Source organism: Hippoglossus hippoglossus, chromosome 17 (assembly GCF_009819705.1).
Source record: "Hippoglossus hippoglossus isolate fHipHip1 chromosome 17, fHipHip1.pri, whole genome shotgun sequence".
In the NCBI taxonomy this organism is placed as follows: Eukaryota; Metazoa; Chordata; class Actinopteri; order Pleuronectiformes; family Pleuronectidae; genus Hippoglossus; species Hippoglossus hippoglossus.
In genome coordinates this window covers 10,061,109-10,087,572 of record NC_047167.1, presented here as the reverse complement: position 1 = coordinate 10,087,572, position 26,464 = coordinate 10,061,109, and the positions used below count along the sequence as shown (strand labels likewise).

At 41.2% G+C, this 26,464-nt stretch overlaps 2 protein-coding genes across 4 annotated transcripts in view; one reads left to right on the top strand and one right to left on the bottom strand.

Annotated features, from left to right (window-relative positions):
• Positions 1–10,076, bottom strand: part of mast3a (microtubule associated serine/threonine kinase 3a) — a 31,991-nt gene extending 21,915 nt beyond the window's left edge. Inside the window, exons 1-4 of one of the 3 annotated variants that reach the window (XM_034613138.1) lie at positions 9,865–10,076; positions 7,995–8,026; positions 1,398–1,486; positions 563–635 (exon numbers count right to left, since the gene is read on the bottom strand). In XM_034613138.1, the coding sequence (XP_034469029.1) occupies positions 563–635; positions 1,398–1,486; positions 7,995–8,026; positions 9,865–9,903 (233 nt within the window). In that variant the 5' untranslated portion in view covers positions 9,904–10,076. Of the gene's footprint in view, positions 1–562; positions 636–1,397; positions 1,487–5,094; positions 5,609–7,994; positions 8,027–9,864 lie in introns of those variants that run through there. The other 2 variants (XM_034613137.1, XM_034613139.1) reach the window with 2 other exon arrangements.
• A 5,517-nt stretch (positions 10,077–15,593) lies between these two features.
• Positions 15,594–17,464, top strand: LOC117777999 (growth/differentiation factor 15). The gene is made up of 2 exons (XM_034613158.1): positions 15,594–15,994; positions 16,499–17,464. The coding sequence occupies exons 1-2, from the start codon at positions 15,646–15,648 to the stop codon at positions 17,290–17,292; spliced, it is 1,143 nt and encodes a 380-aa protein (XP_034469049.1). The 5' UTR covers positions 15,594–15,645; the 3' UTR covers positions 17,293–17,464.
• The last annotated feature ends 9,000 nt before the right edge of the window (positions 17,465–26,464 follow it).

The following is a 26,464-nucleotide window of genomic DNA, read 5'->3' as shown; positions in this document are numbered from 1 at the left end:
TCTAATAAACAAGACCAACCATTTCAATCGGACCAGATGAAATGAAACAAGTCTGTCACTAACCGACCCGCATGCCTACGTGCAACCTGCCCGTGCTCTCACTGTGCATGACCGGAGTCTTCACAAGCCGGAGAGACATATACCGCCGAAGCACAGACGATAGCCAGAAGTTAGTGAGCGAGTCACAGAAAAGTCAGCTTCTAGCATTTTTCAGGCAGTGCCCGGACACTGCTAGAATATTTTTAATCTTCAAAGTGTGACCCTTTCCAGGATTTGCAACCCTAGCTTCAATGCAAAACTGTGTTTTAAATGGTTAAAACAGATAAGTCCATTGGCTGGTTCAAGTCTGGATATTGTCATCAGTAGACTTCATGGATTCATGGGAAGAAAGATCCGATTTAGATTGAGTTTGTGATCGGGATACGAGTGTTTTTTTGAAGATCACCCACTATGTTTTTGTAATTTATGCACTGGATACGGGAAATATTACTGAAGTAAGCTGTTTGAGCCAGAGGACTTTTAGACCAGATCCATATTAAATAGCATTTGAGTTTATTCTTACCTGCGGGCAAACTGGAAGTTGGCAGAAGTGCTGGCAGAGACATTTCTGGGGCTTTCTGAAGGGCTGCTGCCAGCTGAAGAAACAAAAACAAGCCGTTACAGAAGCTGATCCTAAGCTGTAAGAAACGATATTACTGTAGTGTTGATTAATGTCTCTGTGTATCCCCTTGTTTTACATGCATTGAAATACGCTCCGTGATTATAATCCTAAATTTTGCAGCCTGTTTGTCATTTCATGTTTCATCCTAAAGCTACTAAACTAAATCACAGTAACACGCTCGTAGAAGTAAACTAGGCCTCTCCCTTGCTCAATCTAAGAATCTCAGCTTCAGCAGAAAGTCTTGTTGTTGATCCCACAACATCACAAACTCTTGAAAGTGTCACTAAAGGTTTCCATGCCAGTCCCTGTGGGCAAATTAAAGCCACACCCTGAATCAAATAAAAAAAAAAAAACGTGAGCAGAGAATGAATGACTCTCAATGTCAAGTAGCTGAATGAATCGCCAAAAGGAAGCAACATCATCATGAGGGGAGAAATGAATGCATGTCCTATACACTGTAATATGGGCAGATTAAAATCCAACAGCAATAAACACTTGATAAACACCACAGAAAGACCTTGTGACATTCATCATCAAAACAAACACAAGGCTGAAGACAAAAACCCAATACAGCGTTCTCCTGTCACATGAAACTGTTCATCTCATCAGCTTAGCTTCCCTCACTTGTCGGTTTTCTGTGCGGTCATATCTATTACAGTAGGCCCATTGAACCTCAAGTTTAATTGCCACAACAACAAGAGCAGAGACGCAACGGAAAAAAACAACACACAAGTACCTGTGGCGAGTGGGAGAGGTGAGAGCGGGCGTGAGAGCGTGGGCGACGGGGTCCCGACCGCCAAAGTCCTTCTCTTGTTGTTACGGGAACTGTGAGAGGAGGAAAAACAAACAGATGAGATGAAACCTTCGCTTGTGCAGTTCCGAACACAATCACCCAGAGTCACATGCTGTTTATCATTCTTTCATCAGTGCAGTAAACAGTCATGTAAAATAAAAACATACTGTAGTCAACGTACAGACTCCAGTTGTTGATCGTGACAAGGAAAACACTGATGGCTGTGATGGTAAAAGCAACGGTGTAGCTACAAACATGTATACATGTAAACACACTCACACCTTGAGTGTGTAGTGTGTTACTTTGACTTTTCCCCCTGTTCTTCTCAGAAAAACTGCTGCTGACCACAAAAGCTAACCAAACAAGGGAAATACCACAAACTAAAATGAACATTCAATAAATAATGACAAGTATGAAGTATTTGCTTTGTTATAACACCAAAGTACCAATGAAGACCCACTGATCTCCGTTCTGCTGGAATTTCCACGTGGGAACATGGGAAACATCTGTTGATTAAAAGCTCCTGATCTTATAACGCAGCCTTGCTTGGTTTTTACACAATGATGCAGAGAAACAAGTGGACATAGTGACTTCTGTGACATAACATACAGCCTGTACCATTACAGATCCATAACCACACATGAATGCAATCTTTATTTGCATGTAAACAAAAACCAATCCATAGGCACCGATAATCAATAGTCAAGATTGTTGTTCCAACTCTTGAAGCCTCAAGAGTTAATGCAACTTCGTACAAAGGACTCTACACCTCATCACCACGTGTCACCTCTGCTAATAGACAGTTTCCAAGAGGTGTGGTCTAGTGCTGTAAATTTCAAAGTAATTGTCAGTGATGTTTAGATAAAAACTGGTTTCGTTTTTTGCTCCGCTGGTTGACTTCAACTTGCAACTGTAGTGCCTCCTCCTCTGTTCAGCTTTTTGTCAAAGGTGACGGGCAGACCTGCATAAAAGCTGCAGATAGATCTCTGGCCCGATCGATTCATCTGTTGGCCGTTAAAAAAAAAATCGCTACAGGCGTTTACATTTGCCGATATGAAAATGTTTACAGTGCAAACAATACAGACAGGATATACATCTATGTAAACATTGAGTGAAAATCTATTCATTTTCTTGACTCAAGCTCTATATATTTGTGATTTTTTTATAGTGATCTAAAATTAAGTTCGTACTTGAGATGTTAAATATAAAGCCTCAATGACCTTTCTTTGTCATATGTGTTTGATAACATCATTGAAACATATTAGGAATCAATCCAAATTTGTATCTACTGTAGAAATGTTTTACTCCCCAATATTAGTATCAGTCTAGTACTAAAAATACAAGGCTCTTCTCTGACTGTGACTCGCCCACACAGATGCCAGTGTGATTATGAATCAGTTCATTAAAGTTTGAATGTTAATAGTGTTGTTTTTGTATGTATGGTGCCTTCAGCCATCTGTACATCTCGTGCTATGTGTGCCAATGCCTTCATTCAACACACACACTTGGGGCTTCTTTCAAGATTGTTTTTGCACCGGGTGTAATCCCATCATGCTCTCTGTTTCATCTTGGCGACGCCGATGCCATCTCTCTCTCGTTCTCTCTCTGGCAGTGACCTAAAATAATTGAGGGGCTGAAACGATGACAGAGCCTGACATTTCTGGGTCGGCGCTGAGGCAGATTCGCTCGGTGTATGACCCCCCCAACCCAAAATGTGGCAGAGGAGGCAAACCAACAGAGCGAAGAGAGAGAGAGAGCCAATAAGAGCTGGACTTTGGCTACAACATCGCTCCAAACCACATAATACACTATGAGCAAATGCCATTTTATTCTTATCAGAAAATAAACAGACAACCCTTTCACACTATAGAGCCTGAGCAAAAATGGCATGAAAGCATCACTGTGTCACAACATGATCACGTGACCTTAATCAACAGTTGGCCGCGATAAGGCCACTCATATTCGAGACGAAACAATGGTGGTTTGTGTGTGTGTGTGTGTGTGTGTGTGTGTGTGTGTGTGTGTGTGTGTGTGTTGCAGGCAGCCATGAAGGATGATGACTATAGGCCACTGAGATGTAAAGGCCTGCAAGTTTCACATGTCTGCTGATGGTGAATGGGACGCATTTATTCACCAAGCTGCGCTGAAAGCCACGCTGTGCTCAGTGAGTGGCATGACTGATGCATGATCCCAAGCTGTTACATGGAAAAAGTGGGTAGTTTGACAGAGGACTGGGGATTTTTTTATGATAGGGCTCGGCAATGGAACAATACCAGTAATTATTGCGATATTTTTTCAATCTGCAGCAATCTAACAAAGGTCCAATTTATATAGAGACTGAAATAACACCCAGCAGAGCTCGGTACACCTCCGCCAAGGTCAAACTGTCCCCTTAAATTAGATCAGGCTGCACCAAAAATGCTAACTTATTAATCATTAATCTTTTTCATCAAGATCACACTCCGCCCACTGATCTGGATCCACACCAAGATGTAATGATTCTTCCTTGACCCATAGCACATTCTTCCACCAAGTGTTGTGGTAATCCATCCAGTAGTTGGATGGATGGTAGTGCAGTTCTCCTCACAGAAGTTTGAAATCGTGAATATTTTTATCACAAACAACGGCTGGGTTTTTCAAAACTACAGTTATAGATTATATATTATAATTCAAAAAGGAACATGTGATAGGCAGTTTTTGAAAATCCACGAAAGGCACAAGAGGTTCTTAAGAGAACAAGATGCAATGTTCAAGGCTGCAAAAAGCTGCTTAACTGACAGCTGCAACGTTTATTGATTAATAATTGATCATTATTGACGTTGAGTGATATGAAAATTGTCTCGATATCATTTTTGCCCATATTCCAAATGCAGCATATAGTTTAAAAATGACTGCATATGTTTTCTCATTTAATTAGTCAATGACACTGAAAGCCCCTTTGACAGTTGCATTGTAGGATCACTGCAAATAAGAAATAGATCAGAAATATTGGTGTTGCGACAAATAGGATAAAACTGTGATTGATTAAGATAAAGTCAAACACACATTGAGTCCTTACAGGGCATGGAAGGAGAATTGTTCTCCCCCATATTGTGAGGCCTGATCACGTCTATCTCGCAAATAAACAGCACGTTTACAGTCCCACTGACCACATCAGTGCATCGATCAGCACTGGGACTGTGTCGTTTTATGCGACAGCTGCTAGCAGACAATGCAGTCTGCCCACACACACCCACCCACACACACACACACACACACACCCACACCCACACACACACACTACAATGGCCACGTTTCTCTGTCGGAAACAAAAACTAGGGCGGATGTGACAGACACACACACAGACACACAGTAACACACGGAGTTTTCTCACGGTGACATTAGGGACGTGAAGGGGACAGTGATGGTGGGAGCAGACGCTGCGGGGAGGGGGGGGGGGGGGGGGGGGGGGGGGGGCGCTGCGTTTACGTGCCGCGGGGAAACAAATAGCTCAACGTTAAGGTTCAGAAAATCGCTGCTTCCCTGCGGGGGAGCTGCTGATGACAAGCACAGACACACGGGACATGTTTGTGTCGAGGTCGTCTTACACGTGTAGGGATGCATACACGTATAAATACACGTCGTGGCAGGTTGCTGTTACCTTTTCGATCTCTTCATCATGGCCCCAGTCACAAAACTAGTTTTGTAGCTCGGCAGCACGGTCCAGTAGTAGTTCTGGTCAGACATGGTGGCGGTGACCGATAAAAGCCGAATTAGATATGAGGATTCAAATCGGGAGCATGGTGTCCCGGGCTCCGGTGGTGCTGGTGGTCCTGCTGGTGGTGGTGGTGCTGGTGCTGGTGGTTAGCTAGGCCAGTACGCGATGTCCAACAGCTCGGACTCCATTCAGCAGCTCCGGTACACACTGACCCCAGACCCGCGACACGGAGGAGGCGGCGGCAGCAGCAGCAGCAGCAGCGGCAGCTCTGTGGTTCCGAGCGGGTGTGACGGCCATGTCCTCCCCGGTGTCTCAGCAGCGTCTCCCCCCCCCGGGCACGGTTCACTCTCCAGCGGGATGCGACATGAAACCGACGGACGCCCTCTTTCTTCCAAACAGCGAGAGAGTGACACAAAGTTTCCAGCAACAGCAGCAGCGTCCGCCGCGCAGCCGCGTCAGCGCGCTCCCGGGGAGGAGGAGCCGGCGGTGCCTTCAGGTGCTACCGGAATTCTCCCGTCATCCATTACAACAATGAACCACCCAGAGATTGAGAGGCTTATCTTTTGATTGTATCATATCCCTACTTGTAAGAGGACTGGCAGTGCTCCTTCCTTCAACACGTTAATGCTTAACTACTTTTAGTCACTAAAATGTATTGGGGGAAAATGAACAACAAGGTTTAAAAAAATGTATACCTCTTTGTCCTTTCCTTTATTTGTCTTTCCTTCTTTTGTTTAAATCCATTGTTCTCCAGTTTACTTAGTTGCCACCTCATTTGTTTGTCTTATTCCACAATGCTGTCATGTTATCTCCATCATTGTGGAATGGATTTTTTTTTTTTCTTGCTGTTTTCTTGCTCCTAATCTTGTTTTGTAAGTGTTGTATAGTACAGTTTATTCAAATAAAGTGATTGAAAGACTGAGGAGTTGAGTATTAGTTACATGTCTGTACAGACATACCATTAAAACAAAAAGAGTCAAACGTCCACAGCAGGTCGTATCAGGGTTGCAACTGTCAGTTTGGCAGTTTTCAAGCAGCCTTGAACGTTACACCTCTTGGGGATCTTGTTGTTTCAAAAAGTGCAGAGAACCTGTTCCTATGAGTTGTAGCTGTTTGCTTTCATTTTAAATCCAAACCATTGTTCGTAAAAATAAATCAACAGTCTCAAAACAGGGCTACTACAGTGCTGCATGTAGAATCTGTTAAATCAGGGGCCACGAAGGGGCCACAATTTACACAGAGGGGCCATTTATCCTTGTATGTCAAACATCTGTGCACAATTCGTGATTCAGTGAGGTTAAAGCCATTCCTTTTTTACTTTCCCGCTCTTTGAGCAAAGCCACACATCACTGGATGTATTTCAAAAACTGATCCTTGTTCAAGCACATTGTGTTCTTCAAAAAAGCTTGGATAAAATAAATCGTAACAAATGTCATATTTATTGTTAGTATTGTTAGTATGTGAATAGTTTGTTTAGAGAAAAACTACTGACAGGACAGGGGGCCAGGGGAGGGGCCATCAGATTTCAGCTGGAGCCAGTGCCAGTGAGCTTCTTGACTCACACATTCAAATTACAAAACACCTCAGTCCCAAATTCTGTTACCTAAATTTAATTTAACTTCAAATAAACTAACAGAACATGGTCTAACATGAGGTCAAAGACTTTTGGCTATACTGATGCCTTGTCTCCCAAGTGTTTGCTGAGACTCGGTCCCGACCCTTCCTTCCATCACAGCCGATCATCGTCTGATCAATCACAATAGATAAAAGATCAAATAATGAATCCAAAATAATTCCTCAGAAACTTCATTCAAATCATAAGTCAAACACATTTACATCACCTCAATAATTTACTTAGGAAAATGTAATTTGCAAAAAACAAAAATTGGCTTCAACACCATTCATCCTTATACATGATATAAAAATAAGAAAAGCAATTTATAATACATTCATCTCACACACTTCCCACATCAAAAATGAAAGTGTCCTTGTCACTGGGAGGTGAAGGCTTTAGGTGTTTATTTTTTAAGGCCTATCACCTCTCAGCTCTGCTGTTAGTACGTCCTGTGATTCTAATAAGACGTCTGACTCATTGAGAGTGGAACCATTGTGGATGTCACTCTTCCCTAATGACAGTGTAAAGTCCCTGAACAGGTTAGTGACAGTAAAAAGAAGTCTTCCTGACTGGATCACCTCCTCTTTGAGCAGCAAGGTCACAACTTCCTTCATGCTTTTCAAATGTGTCACTTCTTTGTTATTAAAACATCAGATCATCCGTAGCTGCTGTGTAAAAATTCCCCTTTAATCATCAGATAATAACATCTGAATTCAGGACAGGGAAATGATGGCGGTAAAAACACATCACCACTATCTGTAAGATCCTTCTCAGCTCGCTCGCTCAGTCGAAATATTAAAATGCGTTATCACTTGGAGAGATTATCAACTCTGCTGCAGCAAAATGGAGAAAAACTGGTTCACATATCACAATAAGCATGGATTTTTAGCAGCTAGGGAGGGGCAACATATTGATTCCCCACTTATACTGAGAAGACTCCCTGCATACAGCAGCGACCATCAGAGATTCTTGCTCTCGCTTTCCTCGTTGAAGCAAAACCTGTCTGAGCGGTGAGACTGCTCCGTCTGTCAGGCAATTCGCATTAGCGGTTTCACAGGTTGCTGTGTAATGGTGATATAGGACATGCATGCAGCAGAATAAAGAGGACATGTGACAGACACCTGGCTGGTCTGGTTTGAAGACGAGGGAGAGAGGGAGGGAGAGAGAGAGGGCAAAGGAGACAGAGACAGACAATGAGACACAGAATAGCTCAGTGGATAAGACTTACACATTTCCCCTGCGAGGAAGACTCAGTTCTTTCTGGAATGAAGAGATGGAAAAGATTGAATTAAGACTACGTTCTTAAACACATATTTTCATTTCACGTTTTATTAAAACATTGCTTTGAAATGCAGATATCAGCTTTTTCTGTTTGAGCAGAGATGGCTACTATAGTTTCCCAGCGGGATCAATTTGTTTGCTTGTTGGCGGGTTTGCATGTGTGTTTGTTTGTAAGCAAGATTACACAGAAACAACAGAGCTGCGTGTGTCAGGGAAGAACCCACAACATTTTGATGTGGACATCATGGGGTGGATCCAGGATTTGTTTTCACTTTCTTTAACATTGCGAGATTGAGCGTTTATCATATTTTCCATGACTTCTCAAAATATAATTAATGGGTCTTGAAATCTGTGAAATCTGATGCAGCTTGGTTAAATTTAAGGGGGCTGTTGGACCTATGGACTCTCCTGGGGGTCATTCTTGTTTGTTTCTGTGGTTATTTAAGCACATGTTGCCTCCTCAGGATAAACAGGAAGGAATGTGAAGGTTTTGTGATGCTTAGCGGTCATTTATAAAATGCTTTTTAAGCTAAAAAGCTACGGTTCATATGTTTTCCTGATAGATTTCCCTAAACACCCTTCTCTGTCGTTCCCACCTATCTTCATTTATATGCAGTGTAAATATCATTAGATGCCGTATGGCCTAGTTTCTTGCACGACAAGTAGGTCTCCTCATCATTTACTGGCAGGATACAAATCCTCACTAGCCCACGGCTACTGCGTTTGAGCTCAGGCAACTGAAAAACTGCCCTTGCCAATCAGGATTTGGGGAACATGGATGGGTGGCTCTCAAGCTTGTGCACAAAATCGTTTTGAGGCACTGATTAAATGGTTCCTCCAATAGGAATCAATCACATCTCAAGACAGTCCGTCTCAGACTGTGAGCAACAAACAAGGTAAGGGAGCAGATGCTGTAAAACGCACCTTAAATATGTTTCAGTTACTATAATTTAAGCTTAATCACCATCAGACCATATATGGAGTAGTACTTAATGACGACTAAGACAACATAATTGATTTCAGGGAGACGGCGGAAAACCTGAATAATCTCACCACCCTGTTCATTATCGGTATAATCACAGGGCCACTTCAATCTAAATTGCAGATGAATGCAAGGTGGAAAGGAAACAAATTACTGTAATTGAATGGGAACATTGGTTTTGGACGGATGTGTCTTTGATCACAAAAACAACATCACCTCCTTCACATCAGACCTGAGGTATAGAAACAAGACGACTTCATTTATGCAGAAACTAAAACACACACAGTGAATAAAACACTCGATTCGTCCCTCTCGGGTCTATTTCTGAGAGATAAACACGCAGAAGATTAAAGGGATGTCTCTGCCAGTCATGCAGGAATCTTCTCTTTTTGTGCTGCTGTCACCAAGGCAACCAGATCCTCCTGAGCACCAATGGAGAGCTCAGAAATATAAACATATAAGTAGGGAGGTCAGCTGCTGCTATAGCCTTTAAATGCATTCACGTCATTGTGTGCACCAATGCATATTCAGCCATGATAGTATCACAGCATGTTGATCAGCACACATGATGAAACAAATTATTTATACACAATAATCATAACATTTACTATCAATGTAATCATAATGGGGAGTAAAGGATAAATGGCATAGGCTCTAAAATACATATAAGCTATGAGGAGCTAAGATCAGCTCCCACAGCAATTCCTGGAGAAATCCCTCGCATCGTCCCCCATCATCATCATCATCACCATCTCCATCCTCATCATCATCCTCATCATATCATCCCGTTTGCCCAGAAACAACCACGCCGTTGTCATGACAGCCCAACATTTACCTGCAGACCGCGGCGTCTCAGGATATTTGGTTCGTCCATCTCTGAATGTCAAAAAAAAAATCCCCAGAGCGGAGATCCATGGATCAGTCAGCCCATGCTGTGCGTCTTCCTCTCCCCGGGAGCGTGCTCCTCAACCAGCAGCAGCACCAGAAGCCACCTGCTCCTCCTCTTCCTCCTCCTCCTCCGCCCCCGGGGTGAGCTCACTCGACCGGCCCAGAGAAGGTGGTGGGCACACGATCACCTGACTCTGAGGTGGAGGGAGGAGGAGGAGCATGGAGGGGGAGGGTCGACGATAGGGACCCTTGCATGAAGTGAGAAGGCATGTTGACCCCACCCTCTTATTTACAAAGACAAAAGACACAAATCCTGGTTTCACTGTTTCTCTGCAGGTCAGCGACCATCAAATACACAAACCCCACAAAAGATCCTGTTATATCCTCATCCCAACATGTCTTATAGAGGGACGTATTATAATGTCTTATGTCAGACATACTGTAAGATCCTTTTTACCAAGATCCATGATCATAATGATTTCACACTATATTTAGCAGTAAATAGACTTTTAAACAATAAAAAACGGAGACATCAGTTAACTCATATCATGTTTTATAAAGTGAATATGATGTAATGGAGCCTGCTGCAGTGACATACATGTATACATATAATTATGTTTCTCCACATCATGCATTCTTAATTTTCTAATGCCTGAATTTAATTTAAATATTAAGAATATTACGAATTTGAATGAAAACTCATTAAAATATTCAATAATTAAGGTGTGGATGTGGATAAAGGAACAGTGTCATTAGAAAGTACCAGAGGCACCAGAGAGGGGCCAATTACATGTTCAACCTCAGTGCACGGTTTCTGAGGTAAGTGCACATTTAAGTCATTCAATTCAAAGATGCTTAGAAAATATAAATTCTTAACAAATGGTCCTATTTATTGTTAGTATAGGACATAGGTTGACACAGCTACGTGCTGTTCCTACCACTGAACACTGCACGAGTGAGTAAGATCATGCACTAAACGTGCATTTTGTTGCTGTGTGGGACATGTAGACCAGACGAACCCCAGTGATTTTCCTATATCTGGCCCATTTGCTACTGAAGTTGAAAAGCCTTCCCCTACAGTGACACATGCACTCCTCTTGCTTCCACATGTTCCAGCGCATGCAAATAGATTGGATGTACCTCAGTCCTCATGCATTCACCAGACATGTAAAACACCACAGTGTCTGTCTGCAGGAACATCAACAGAGAGAGGATGAAGAACAATTGTGCTTTAAAGCCGGGCTGAATAGCAGTGATTGATGTGTGTTTGGTACCGGGCGGTGCCGTGATGTGCTTTTTTTTTTTCTCCTCCATTTACAACAATGGTTATTCTCTTGTCCTGCGCTGTCACATGTCCGTGTATGTAATGCAGAGGGATGTGAATCCTCCCTTGTTTCCCCTTGAAGTTCACGGTTTTTTAAAGACAGTTTAAAACGACGAGCTGGAAATCAAGTACTTTAAAGGGTGAGAAAATCAATGTAATAAATAGAAAGTCTCCTTAAATTCAAGTTTTAAAAAAGTGGCCAATTTAAAAAGATAAAATACACAGGGAAGCGTTAGTTAGCAAATACTTGATTTCACATCTTTGTGCTTGTGGCAACAAAGAGCCCCTCGGGAATGTCAGGAATCTACCACAGAGATGATCAAACACCTGTGTGTCCAAATCTTAATATATTCAGCTTTTTACACAAACATCAGTGTTTGTCTTCTCTCTCTTCTACCAGATTACCAGAACTATAACCCATTTAATAACACTACAATCAGCTTTCACAGTCCAGATGACAGGGGGAGACGGCTTTATCTAGTTAGTTATTACAACATTTTTAAAGAAATTGCACTTTTAGCTCGATGCAACTGACCAGATGTTTTATTGTTTTATTGTTTCAGTGGAATGTCTGTATCTTGGTTCTAAGTCCTCTTGTGATTGCCCTGAACCAGATTGCCTTTTGGATTAATAAAGTTGTATTGTATTATTTTCTGTGTGATGTGTCCCCTGTTTGTGTATCTGTATGACCCCGAGTTGAACACCACCACAAACTGGGACAAAACTAATCTTCTGTGTGAACAAATATCTGTATTATTGCTGTGCAGCAGACTGATGATGATAATGATGGTAGTTTCAAAGAAGGCTCAGACTGTGAAGTCACTGTTTGTCCTTTTATCACGCTCCCCATGTGATCCAGCATAGGTCATTAGTGGAACCAATCAGGTATGAAAGTCAGCTCTTCCTCCTTTTACAGCCCAGTCCCCCCCCCCCCCCCCCCCCCCCCATTTGTGTTTCCCTCTGACTCTGCGTCTCACATCTTAACCTCACTTATCTGTTTGATGCCATTAGAACACGGACAGGTTAAATTAACCACACACAGTTTTCTGACAGCCCTGCCACTCAGATGTTTGAATTATATAAAAAAAAAGAAATCTGATATGAGGAAACTAAAAACATAAATGAAACCTCAGGGTTATTACTGCTGGTTGCTGATCCTGAAAGTTTGGAGTGGTTAGTCAACAAGTTTAAATCACAGACCTGGTCATTTTCCACTGGAGCAGCCTCAATAAATGAAAAAAGAAAGAAAGAAAATGTATTCTTGTGGACAATCTCTCTTTTTCTTTTTGCACACACACACACACTTATTTGGCCTATTGTTCAGCTTTTGGAAAACAGTGGATTTCCTCTTGTATTCTGCCCAGAGACATCTTTGTCTTGACTCCAACATGAGGTTCGTGTTAATGTGTTAAGGTGAAGATGTACACTCTCCCTCTGACTCCACATCAATCTGAGGCCACTTAATTCAATTCTGTACTGTAGCTTTAGGGCCACAAGGGGGCAGAATGCAGCTATATGTTCTGTATGTCAGGCTTGTATCACTGGTTCTTCTCTGATCTGCCAAGTTCATCCTGGGAGAGGTCCCAGTGTGATGAGACCTAAAGGGAAGGACAAAAGAGTAAATAATGGATGAATAAATGAAAGATGGGTCAAGTCGGGTAAGAATGGCAGTGACACGTAAAGACTCAAAACACTGGTTTATCTACCTGTTTATATGAACATTTACCACAAGCAGTTTATCCTACAGCAATGTGTTTTAAGCATCAATGCCAACAGGGAGGTGTCTGATCAATTCCAAATTCATTCCACAGCATCACCCCAAACAGCCAGAGTTATAAAAAGATTATCTTTGGAGATAAGTAAGAACAAGGAGATGGTTGGACTCCCACAGTCTGCGACACATGAAGAGACAGAAGCAGAGGAACTGTGGGGACTTCTTCAAGATGTTTAAAACCACCTAGTACCTGCAGCAGGTCCCTTGAACGACTGTGCACATGTGTGACTCAGAGAACTGGTGGTCACACCAAATATTAATCTGATCAAAATCTTTGTTTTTACAAACATCCTCTTTACTAATAGTGTATACAATTTTTTTAAAGTGCCACGAACTGACAGAAAAATGCTAGAATAGAATGAGGACATTTGTGAATAGTTTAAGTGCTTTTATCTTTTCTTAGCCTGATTTTGAGCTCAGAACATCTCTGTCTGTGACCAGTGTGGCGAAATTACTGTTTCAGTTACACTTCTGCATTTTCATTCTCTCACATTTTGCTACTTTTCTATTGTTAATTTAACCAGAAAGGTCCAATTTAGAGATAATAGCTGTTCTACCATGGAGTCCTGGTCAAGATGGGCATCAAATTAAATTAAATAGACGGAAAAACAGTCTAAAGCGCAGACCAGACATAAAGACATACAGGAATCAATGGAAAAAGTGAATTTTGGGAGATAAGTGCGGTAACGAGAGTGCCAGTCTGCATGAGTCACTTTACACCTTTCACACACTTTCAACTTGCAAGGTAGGCTTGATGGCAGAGCACATGACTGTTTCATCACCTCAGTGACTCACTGCTCAGAAATTCACACACTCCGCACTGTCAGAGGAGCTTCAATTCATTTAAAAGAATATGCTCTATGTATAATTGTAATATATTGATATATATATATAATGCCATATTGTCTTATGTTGATAAAAAAGATGCATAACTGGTTCCTGTCCATCCCTTTTTGGCAATGGCAACTCGTGAAGCCTTTTATGGTATTTATATGGAGATTATTTTGTCTCAAAATTTGCCTTTTTTCACAGGTTGAATGGATGAGGAGACAGAAAATAATATTACCTTCACAGATTGTTTGAATTTTGACATTTGTTAGAGTGGTAAAATTAATCACATCTCATGATTTTAAAGATGTAATTTTTTGCAGCAGTATTTTATTTTTTATTTTCCTGAAACCTTTTCAATTTATGTCATCAGCTTTGAATCATGACATTTAATACGACTTGCTGTTGAAATTTAACCAGCATACACACTGTTAATCTTGTGTTTGTGTTGCTGTCATTTGTATTGTTTTATCATTTTATTAGATCATAATGTGCATATAAGTATTTGATTGTACTTTTAATAACCCTCTTATCACGCAGCACTTTTACTGTCCTGTTAATCAGATGCAGAATATAGTGATAGTAATTTTCTAGCTTTTTTTCCATCCATGTTTATCAGCAAGCGACTGCTGCGAGCGGGAATGTCCTCGAGATGAAAGAATAGGGTCAGTGACACAGACGGCCACGTAATGGTGTGGGGAAACGACTTTGTAATCAAGCAGTGTACTGATCCTATTTACTGATACAAGTGAGGATTTTCACATAATAGGCTGATAACTGTTTGGCAACGCTCGACGGTGCAGACGCAGATGTAGCCTGTGTTTTGCTCTTTGGTCTGAGGCAACAATTAACTACTGACGGAGCAGGAATGCTGCTCTTTTATCCAGCACAGGAGGCCGTGAGGGCTGAGATCAGATATGGTTTCAGTCTATGTTAATACAGCTTCTTTACTCAGCTCTGCTTTGATCGTTGACAAGCTCCTGTGATGATGTGAGTCTCGGATAACTCTGACAGCCTTTTTTTTTTTTACTTCTTTGTTTGTGAATCTGTTTTTAACCTTGAGGCGTTTCCTCGTTTGGGTTGGTCTAAACACAAAAAGACCTCTCTCCATCTTTTTTTTGGACTTTTTTTAATCTTTTATTTACTTGGGTGACTGTTTTTCGAGATTGGGCTTCCCAGGTTTGAGCAACATGCATGCTGGGAAATGAACCTCTTTGGTCTGCTGCTGATCCTGACCTCTGACCGTACAGAGCAGAATTACAAAGGAACAGAGTCACAGGCTCATAGGGATCAATACACTATCACATTATCATTAATAACCCTGGAAGGAGCTAATGTAATTGCCCATTGTACCTTTCCTTACAATTGGTTACTGTAAGACATATGGTCATTTATTTGATTAAGTGACGCATTACTGGACAATCCTGGCGACCTAGCGGGCTGATGTGCACACCGTGTACTTGTGACGTAACTAAATCTCATCCGGAAATCCTTTTATTTCATGTCACTGTCCTTTCACTTCCCAATGTGTCATACTTCAAATTAAAAAAAAAAAAAAACCTGTCACAGATTTCTATTTCCATAGGTTTCATGCAACAATGCAGCAACATGTTGCCACATACTGACATATGGCCCTGGCTGAGCCCATCACAGGCTCACCTGACTCACCTGACAGACCAGGGGTGTGGCAACACGCAAGCTCTATAAATAAAAGCATGTCAAGAATTTTCATACATCACATGGACAAACCCCATCCACTGAGCTGCAGCACTCTCAAACCAAATCTACCCGCCTGGCTCACCATGCTCAGACCATGCGCACTCCATCGACTCTCCTGCACGCTGCTGCTGCTCCTCCTCTCCCTCTCTAGCCCAGGGGAGAGCCGGCCTCACGTGGCCCGCAAGGGCGCACCTGACATGGACAGGACAGACAGCCAAAGGGCCCTGCTCTTGGAGGCGGTGAAGACGGGAATCCTCAGCTCGTTGGGTATGGACAGGGAGCCCAGGGCGACCCAAAAGGCCTCAGGGCCGGAGCTGAGGGAGATGTTTCAGCTCTACAGAGAAAAGCTGAGGGAGATGAGAGGGAATTCCAGCCGACCGATGAGCGAAACCTGGCAATCAACAGTTTCCACGGTACTTTTTCCAGCCACAGGTGAGATATCTCTGGAAACACTTATAGTGCTGATTTAACCACTGTCACACTCGACCGGCTGATGTGAAAAGACAATTTAATCACTCTGTGTGGGAGGAGGAAGGAATGTTTCATGACAAGATGAGGAATTCTTGCACAAGTTAAACCTCTGTGGACAAAAGCCATTTTGTTGTGAAGACTCTAAATAGCTCCTGTCCTTGTAGCTCATGCTCCACGTAAAGATGTCAGACCTGGAATTTACCTTTAGACTTTAAACATATTTGAGTGGTTGGAAAGAGAATCTGGAACCGTGGAACAGCCGTGTAAACAAAGCAGACACATTCCTATAAGCTTTTAGAAAGCGTCAGCGTGACAGGCACACCTTTCACATGATGCTCTTTGAACACATTTTCATTCACTTTTTTCCCCTTTTGTTTATTGATATATTGTCTCATGAATGTACTTTATGAAATCATTACTACTTGGTTTCTAATGTGTGTGTGTGTGTGTGTGTGTGTGTTTTAGTGGATCCAGTAAAAGTACCTTGGAGACGAGAACACCCACAGTCAGTTCGACACATGCAGTGGTTCAGAGCTGTTTTCCATAAACCCCCCCACATCCAGACTGGGGTGACTCTGGCTCGGGCAGAGCTGAAGATTTCCAGGCAGATCTTAAATAAACCCACGTCAGTTAAGCCTGAGGCGAGACAAGAGTTTAAAGTTCGAGTCAACGGAATGAAGCCGTTGACTCGAATGAAGCCAGCTGCTTGGACTCACACAGACCACGTCAACGTCTCAACCTGTCAAGATGTGCTGTTGGACCTCAGCCCCGAGGTGGAGGAGTGGATGATAAGTGACGGTGGTCAAGTGCTGGTTGTGGATGTAGGGATGGTTGTGGTCGGCAGAGACGCCCTGAAGACATACCCAACCATTTCTCTGGAATTAGGCCTCGTGCAGCCCAAACCGGCTCAGAGGACGAGACGCTCCAACAAGGAGGACGACTGTGACGAACGAGGATGGTGCTGCCGTAAGTCAGTCATCGTGTCCTTCAAAGACATCGGCTGGACGGACTGGGTGGTGGCCCCAGCCGAATACACGATGCATTTCTGCGACGGCGCCTGCCCCCACAACTACAAGCCGGCCAGCATGCACACGCAGGTGAAGTCCCGGCTGCACCAGATTACCAAAGGAGAGATGCCTCACCCCTGCTGCGTGCCGGCGGCCTACGAGCCCATGGTCCTCATGCACTATGACAGTAGGGGAAAGTTAAAGCTGACACCTTTCAACGACTTTATTGTCAGTAAATGTCACTGTGCCTGAGGGGGGGGGGGCCACAGACAGGTTACTTACTGTAATCTTTGGGGGGATCATTTCCACTGGGAAAAAATATGTTACACAGTGAAAACAAAACTGACTGTGTTCTTAAATTAACATTTTATCACATATCGTCATTGGTTAACTGAATTAAAATTGCGGTCATCCACTTTTAATTAAAAAAAGATGTTACTGATGCACAAAGCCACTGTTCTGTTTTGCATTGTCGATCTGTTGATTCATATCTTTGCCTTAAACCATATAGTTATTTATTTTAAGTTCTATTTATGGTCCTATTTGTATCCCTTTGTTGTGTAATGTTACAAGTAGAATTTATTATTTAATTTGTATTGTTGCTTTTATTTAAAGTGCTGTATTGTTTATGAGACATGTGGTTTGGAAAACTTGTTTTGTTGTCATCAACATTTCAATAATTTTATGTCCTAATAAATGCTCTGATTGATTCACACTGAACTGCTGCCCTTGAATGTACATTTCATAATAAACACATGAGCGTGACCTTTTATAAGATTTGTCATTTATTTTCCAGGAGTACTTTCAACCACTGTAGATTATGAAGGTCAGGGTGTGTCGGAGAAACCAGCAAGATATGATAACATCTATCGCCCATCATTGGCCTTGAAGTCGTGTTCACTGTGCTCTTAACTGCACTGTAAAATCTGACAAGTTGATCTTACTTTAAAAAAAATCAAGAACACGATGGCCTTGAGAAAGTACAAAAATAGTTTTAAGTTAGGTTAAATATATATTCCATTCAAAACTTAGTTTAAGTATTTACTTAATTTTGTTAAGTATTTCCAACTTAAGAATGTCAAGTGAAAGGAACTTGTTCTTTTAAAATTGTAGCAGTTAAAGTAAAACAAGTTGGTCTGATTAAACTGAATAGTTATCTTAACCCAGTAAGAAATTGATTGCTTCAGATGAGTTACAACAACAAAGGATGATTGGTTCACATAATTATAATTTTTTATTGACACTGATTCAAGGCAATTGACACAATTTTATTTAATAACAATATGACAAGTTAAATTATACAATCATAACATTTCTCACCTTCAACGTGACCTTTAAATTAAACCCAGATCTCTTCACTGTAAAAGATCAAGCACAACTTTCAACAGTGCCAATAACAACAAGATCCTTTATTGGAACATAGACGAGGGTTATCAGTGTATAATTAATCCATTGATATGCTCTATTATGCTAGTTGCTATAGGAAGTTGGTGGATATCCCCCCAAAGTTAAAGTCATACCTATTCTGAGGTGTTATTAACCGTACACATAGCTTCACTCATGGTGCCAAAATGCATCTTTTACGACAGCAGCCTCAACTGTCATAATGAAAAGAACTCACCGGCAAAAAGCCAAGTCAAATCTATAAGGTCTTGGAACACAACTTCACTTATGTCTCCAACATTGTCTCAGAGCATGGTGGGGCGCTGGGCCCATCTCCCCCCAACACGCTGCAATACAAACGTTGGATGGTTCCCGTACTGCTCTACTGCACACCTTTATCTCCAGGAACACAAGTCCAGTTTACATTAGTAGATTTGGTTTCATTCTTCTTTTAGGTCAAATAAGTGAATGACTTACATTACATGAGTTGAATCAACTGGATAGTGAGAAATAAGTAAAGAGCACTGATTTAATGTAAGTAAGCAGAAGAATAACTTTTTACATTGCAGCAAGCGAAGGGACAAAACTAACATAATTAATAAAACTTGGTAGAAGGATAAAGTATGTGTCGGGGAAGAAACTTTAAATTTTGCTGAGGATCGGAATCAAAAGGTCTAGGAATTTTTTACCTTTCTTTGTATGATAGGTCTAAATAAAAGGAAATCCGGCCTTTTAGGGGACTGATATCTATTAATGTGTGAAATGTGGTGCAGCTTGTTTGGATTTAAGGGGATTGTTGGGCCTTGGCGGAGGTATGTGCTCTACTGAGTGCCATTCTAGTTATGAGGTTGATTTGAGAGGGAATGTAGGGAAAAAGCTGTCTGCCGTGTAAACTTGAGAGTCGTCAGATTACATATCAATGAAATCAATTTTCATTGCAGATTATCAGAGCTTGTGTCTGTAATGTTTGCCTGTTGAGATAAGTTACTTGAAAAAGAACAAATAAGAAGGTGAGATATCTTAAGATAAGTGTGATCGCCAGGACAAGAAAGAAATGGTTTCCGGCTAGGAGAGACGCTCACAGAGGAGGACTGAAAAGATGCCTGAGTGCAGTAACAGCAGTTATAAACTGAGCACCATGATGAACGTGACCTGAAACCAGTAGCAAGTTCCTCAGCAGTATTTATAGTTGAGTTATTCCAAGACGTGACACCACCACCCCTAATGATTCCTTTATAGTCGTTATCTTTGAATGTGTAAAGGTCACTTCGATGTGAGCATATGTTGTTTCTCAATTAATAAAGTCGGTGTATTCAGGGGTGGGGCACATCGAGTGACGACTAAATAAATAGGCAGATGAATAAAAAGGTGATTAATCGGAGCTGGAGACACAACCGCTTACCGTAATTAAACTATTCTTATGGTAAATGTAGACCTGTGCCCAGTAACTGCTCATTCATTTCTTTGTTTTTGTTCTGTTGTTTCCTTTGTTTCAAGGATGACATCCTCAGTCATTACACAACGGTGGGTGGATGGAAAGGTCTTCAATCTTAGACTCTGAAAGGTCTGCAGTTTCAGTACCACCCAAAGTATACAAGAATAAAAGAATTAGGGACAGTATTTATCAAACCCTTCTGTGCGTAATAGACAGCATGAACTCCCTGGCCTCCGCTATTTGGCTTTCTCCTGGTTTTAATCCTCACGCAGCTGCACCTGCGGAGCTATTGTTGAGATTTAAGTCAGAATAACAGGAAATCAAAATGAAAGTGAAGAAATCATGGTGGACCCTGCCCAACTCCAGTCACTGTCTGTCCAGAGATGAACAAATCTCTCATATTATTATTCTGCAACAACTCCTCTTCCCAGAACTGGTTTGAAAACAGTTCAGTTCTGCAACATGGTCAGAAAGATTTTCACATCCTCTCTGTACGTCTTCTCCAGAAACACCACAAAACACTTAGTGTGCTGCTGACCTTTGCAATTATTTTTTTGTTGCAATACTTGATGTTTGTGTGTAAAAGACACAGATGAACAGATTTATTTTTTGCAGTGTACACCTTGTCTGCAGGTCTGGTATCCAATGGATATTTATTAGTAAATTCTATTTTTGCCCCAGAAACTGTGGCTATTGGCTAATGAATTGAGCTCAAATTCAAATGCAGTTGTAGAGTTTGCTTAATATTATGTTCTTTTTGAGTCGTCCTCATGAACATGGGCTGAATATGAATAAGTGAAAATAATTTGGGCTGAATCAGAGGAATGAAACCTCCCACATGACAAACAACTTTTACTCATATTATTATTATTTGTATTTTAACACATTTAAAAAAGAATGAACTCATGAAATCCCTGTGACCTCTGTCAGTGACGTGGCTGTTGTTAACTTTTAATTGTGACAGACAGTTAAATATTCAAAATGTTCCAAAAGACAAAGGTTCATTCATCACATAAATATGATTTATAAGTGGCAGCTTTAGACCTATCAGTATTCTATTAAACTGAATGAATACTATACCCATCTACTGGGCATGTGCATAAATATGTCACATATTTCAGTTACTTGATATTTTATTTATTGCAAATTCATATATATATAATTACTATGAAAATGTGTATTTGAACCTTTCAGATTTTTGTCAAGTATACGTGGAGAATGAAAATCGAGTAAAGATCCAGCCGCAGGCCGGCTGATAGAAAAGTAAAAGGACAACCGATGCATGACTTTATCAGCCAAGTGTGAATAAACTTCTCATGGGTCATCAGTAATTCCCAGGCGTATTAAGAGGAAGCCCTAAAACAAGCAGCTCTAATCAGTGAATTGATGACCCTGGCTTACCGTCAAAGTGTGTTCACTTGTACACTGTGTTCAATACGGCCATAATTGGAACCATGTCAAGAAGTAGTAGGAGACGTGTAAAAACAATAAAATACAATGGCAGTGCCTCATAACACTCATGATAAAATGTTTTTCCCTTAAATCACATAGTCTATGGTAACCAGAACATGTAGCCTTCAGCAGCTTCTCCACATGATTACAACTTTACAGATGATGCTCATTAATAAAACATATAGTATGTATAAAATATGTGGCCTGTGGGTGTCAACTTGTATTTAATATCCAGAGTACACAGTTTTTTATATATATATATATATATCTATATGTAAGCTGTATTAAGAAGCAGTATATTTTTTACTTGTAACAATATACAATTTGAGCTTCTGAGCCTGTAAAAATGGTTCATATTCAGAATAAATTGAAATATACAAAATTTGAGACATTTTACTCCTCATGAATCTGGCATAATGTACACGTCCTCTTCTTGGGACGTGTCACAGATGACGAGGTTGCACTTGGGGTCGTTGCCGTATATTGCATTATCCGGTGAATCACATTGCAAATACAAATCCTCTTCAAGTTCCCCAGGCGACCTGCGGAGGAACAATACGTGTAGCTGATAATGTTCCAATCAAGAAACACGTTTCTGATGTAAAAAAAACAATTACGACATCAAGCCAAATACATGTGTGAGTTACTTTCCCCTGGTTTCTATTCTTGCTCAGAAAAAAAACTCCGGCACTGAGTCATGAGCTGGCACATTTGATTAATCGACTTTGAATGGCACGAGAACAACAGAAGAAATCACCTGCAGATGTCAGATGCCAAACTGTGTGCATGTATTACAACAGGGGTTGTGCAAAAAGGGGATATTTACACCACGCACACTGTTTCCCCATCTGTTTCTGCTTATTCTCTGTTTGTTTTTTTTAAAAGTGACACTTCAGACTCAGCATTTCCTCTGTACTTTGTCTAAAAAGTCCTGAATCTGTTACAAAAGTGAAATGAAACTCCAGCCTACCTGCTCTGCCGTGCTGCAGGCCTCTTGTAGTTTTCATAGATAGGGTTGTGTGCCGTTGGCTGTTCTCTGATCAGATCAGTGTAGTGGGAGTCAGCTTGGGTCGTCTCTGGGTAGTCCGTCTTCTTCTGGTTGCTTCTTCCTCTTCTTTGCCCAGATTGCACCAAATTCCTGAGTTTACTCTTGAACTTGTACACGATCGCACTGGCGACAATCGCAGTGAGAACCAACAGCGTCAGCCCCACACCCAGACCTATGGAGGAGCTGATTTGCCTTGACTGGTCCTCTGCATTTTGAGTAACCCAAGGCTCAAGGGTGCTATTGATGAACATTATCTGCAAATATGAAAATGTATACGTGTAAACATACTGTTCCTCAAATTACTGTATGCTTTTATTTGTTACAATTTACATTCCATGATTATTCATCCAAAAGTTTAAAAATAGACATAAATATATGTTCTTATATAAAGTAAGGCCTCCACATTGTAAAATAATATCATGATTCGGCCATAATTACATGCGAATAGAAAAACTTTTTGAAATGTATTTAATCTAAAGACGTAATAGTACAATCTCAATACATTCCAGGAAATGCCATCAAAAACAACAATGTAAGCCAAGTCAAACAAAGAAGTGTGGCTCACTGAAAAAACTTACCGAACCAGACTGGGACGTTGTGGGTCAAGGTCTGAGCTCAGAGTGAAGTCGTGCAGTTTCTCTTCAGCAACTCACTCTTGCGAAGTTCCCCTTTATTGAAGTAATGCAGGAGGGAAATGAAAGAGCTGAAAACAGAAAGATTTCCTGTAGATGCTCCTTCTGAAAATAGACTCAAATTTATGCTGTTGAATAAACTGCACAAAATTATCAACAAATTTAGATGTTGGAAAATTGGTTATGATGAAATAATTGATTCTGAAGAAAAGAGAAGTTCAAATAAAGTAGTATTTCTTAATTTCTCTGGTTAAAAAGTGTACAATTGACAAAAAAAGATAATTACATGCATTCATCCTCATGTTTGACTTGTTGGTTACACAGTTTAACCGGACCTTTACCTCCCCCTGCAGTCAGTTTCACTTCCCATATGCAGAGTACACCCGGCCGCTATGTTACATTAATGTTACACTGTACATCCCAGCTGATGTGGTTGTACCAGCGATTTGAACCATCACTATTTGAACACTTTGTTACTGCTGGATAACAGAGCTCACACATGTAAAGGTGTCTGCATCGCACACTGTTCACATGTAGGTTTATACACATGTAGGCGTTTCATCCTGTACAGATGCCAGCTGATCCCTGAAGGTTTTACATATTAATATGTTGCTGTTAAATTTTTTATTTTTTTACGACTTTTTTAAACATAATTTTATTGATTTTCTTTCACAAAGAACAACAGCAACACAACACAAAAGAAAACCAACAGGGGAAAAAAACATACAAAATGGGCAGTTAAAGTCATTAGGAGATCCAGGTACCATAAATCTAAGTTCCTCAAGTTTAAGATGCATCACCTCTCTCAGCCACTGAATCCAGCGGCGAGCGCGAGGAGATCTCCACTGAAGGAGAATCAGTGTTCGTGCTAACAAAGTGACAAATCGCATTGCCCTGGCTTTAGATCAGACAGATTATTATCATTCCCACCCACTACAACAAAAACATTAGGTTATTACTTTCTATTTTTATCTGTTCGGGGATGTTTTTACTCAACTCACAAACGAGCTGCCGCGGGTGCAGATCTTGTTGAGAACTTTGAAGGCCCAAGTGGAGAAGGGTTCCACGTGAACTGCAGTTAAAACTAGTTTTTCTGTATTTCCAATGAAGTATGTACTTCTTCTAAAACCCACAGATAGATATTATGAGGATGTTGCACAATATGAATAAGCATAACATGATTTCTTTGGGTATTCATGTACCTTTTGTGCAAAAAATGCAGAGTATGGTCTTTTCTTTATTTAATCAGAATGGAATGAATATATTGTTCATATTATATGTCTATGGTTTATTTGTAGACTTTTTTGGCGGCATGGCGGTGTGGTGGTTAGTCGCCTCACAGCAGGAAGGTTCCCAGGGTCTTTCTGTGGCCAGTTTGCATGTGTCTCCCTGTGTCTCCAAAGACATGCACACTGGGGTTAGGTTAAATGGTGACTCTAAATTGTGTGAATGGCAATGGTTGTTTGTCTCGGTAACCTGTGCAGGGTGTACCCCGCCTCTCACTGTAGGCTGGGAATGGCTTCTGCAGCTCCCCGCCTCAAAGGTGAGGCTATAGTAGAATGGATGGGTAGTGGAGTTTTTCTTAATGTTATGATTTGGCACAGAGAACAAAATCCACTGTTGTTGGAGAGACAAATGTGCTGCAATGTTCAAGAGAAGAGCAAATATATACAGATTTTTGTTGAATAAAGAAAAGATAAGTCAAACTAAAGCAACTTCCATCTATGCGGAAATGACTTTATTATTGGTTCCGATAGAGCAGTCACATGCATCCACTCCATTCACTGTGTGACACAAATGATATTGCGGTACACCACAGTGACTACGGTTTGTGGTGCAAAAACACAGAGGAGACATTCAGAGTTTCAAGTCTGACTGCTGCAGTGAAGGGAAAGTTGCTGCTACTTGTTTTACCGGTAATGTTTCTGCAGGGTGTTTGCATGAGATAAACACTAATAATATCCTGTGACAAAACCACAGCCGGATACAGAAACCATGCATCACAACATGTGCTTTGACTCACTGTAACAGAACCAACCTCAAAGACCCCAACACCATCCCCCCATCTCTCCTGAGGCTTGTTAAGCAATAACAGAATAATCCCTCTCTCCACCTGCCCTGGAGTTGCCTTTTCTTCTTCTGTGTCACCATGGTTACGTGACAACCAAATTACACCTTCCTGACAGGCAGGTAAAACAGCTCCACTGGGCCTTGAGTGCCTGTGAAAGCAATAATAAGAAACATTAAATGTAGGTGTGGCAGTGGGTGTTTTGTTTAGTAGGAATCTCAATGTGTGCACAATATGCAGTTGTTGTAAATAAAAACTCACAGGCCTCTTGGGGTTGTGCATGCAGCTGCTCTCTTGGCTGCTGCTTCTGCTGCAGCGAGTGTGAAAAGGAAAACTCCCACTGCAGTCAAGAAACAAGAGTGGACACGCAGAGGATCCTTTCCTCTTAATTGTGATGCATTTATCACATAATGCACCAGAGGAGAGGGCTTCACATTTTAACGTGATGGAAATGCCACCTCCTCCTCCTCCTCCTCTCTCAGCTAAAGAGCTGATCCGTCTCCACATGAGTAAATCTCTGGGAGGGGAGTGCGGTCCATTCACCTTGTGTGTGCGTTCAGCCGGAAAGCAGGGGGAGACAGTGTTGTGACTGTGTTTATCCTCAGTCAGCAGGGGTGCACATGCACAGGCCGGGAGGAGGGAGGCGCAGACCCAGATTTCCTGTCATGAACATTTAGGCCAAGTCACACCAGGAGGATGAGATAAAAAGGCCACAGATAAAAAGGCCAGTGAAGTGAATTCAAGCTCATCCTCCTGTAAAAAAACTATACTGATATGATCCATGTGTAAAGCCACTGATTATCATGATGTGGAGCATCAGCTCAAGGCCTAAAAAGTCTCATGTGAAATAATAACAGCAGCAGCAGCAGCAGCAGCAACAACAACAATAATAACAATAATCATAATAATAATAATAATTTTACAGATGTGCTGTGCGCCTCCTCAACACCCCCGTGCAGCGACGTGAGCACGCAAAGCCTCACTGATGAGGCTGCGTCAAGTTAGACATAGACAACACAAAACACACCGGAAACAAAACAATGACAATTTCAAAATAAAAGCTTACAGCTGTCCCAGCTGCAGTAGTTTAGTTTGACAAGCAGGAGTAAAGCAACTGGAAATGAGTCCAGTTGTTAAATTTGTTGACAAATCAACAGACAACTGATTAAACGCAGTGACTATTATATAGATGAAATAAGCAATTTAAAGACCAGTAGTAGTGTCTGTGATACCTTGTATAAGGCTTTTGTCACTGCTTTGACACTTAGTGGGTTTTTTGGTTAATGTATTATAAAATTATAAATAAGAAAATAGCCTAGTTTTACTCTAATTTGTATTAATGTTGTTGTTATAAATTGTTATCCAAGACTTCTGAGGCCTTGAGGGGATGCTCCAGCAGATGTCAG

Coding starts and splice junctions, on each gene's coding strand:
- LOC117777999 (XM_034613158.1), top strand. CDS start 15,646: ATGCTCAGACCATGCGCACTCCATCGACTCTCCTGCACGCTGCTGCTG. Junction 15,995..16,498: donor GGTACTTTTTCCAGCCACAG/GTGAGATATCTC, acceptor TGTGTGTTTTAG/TGGATCCAGTAAAAGTACCT.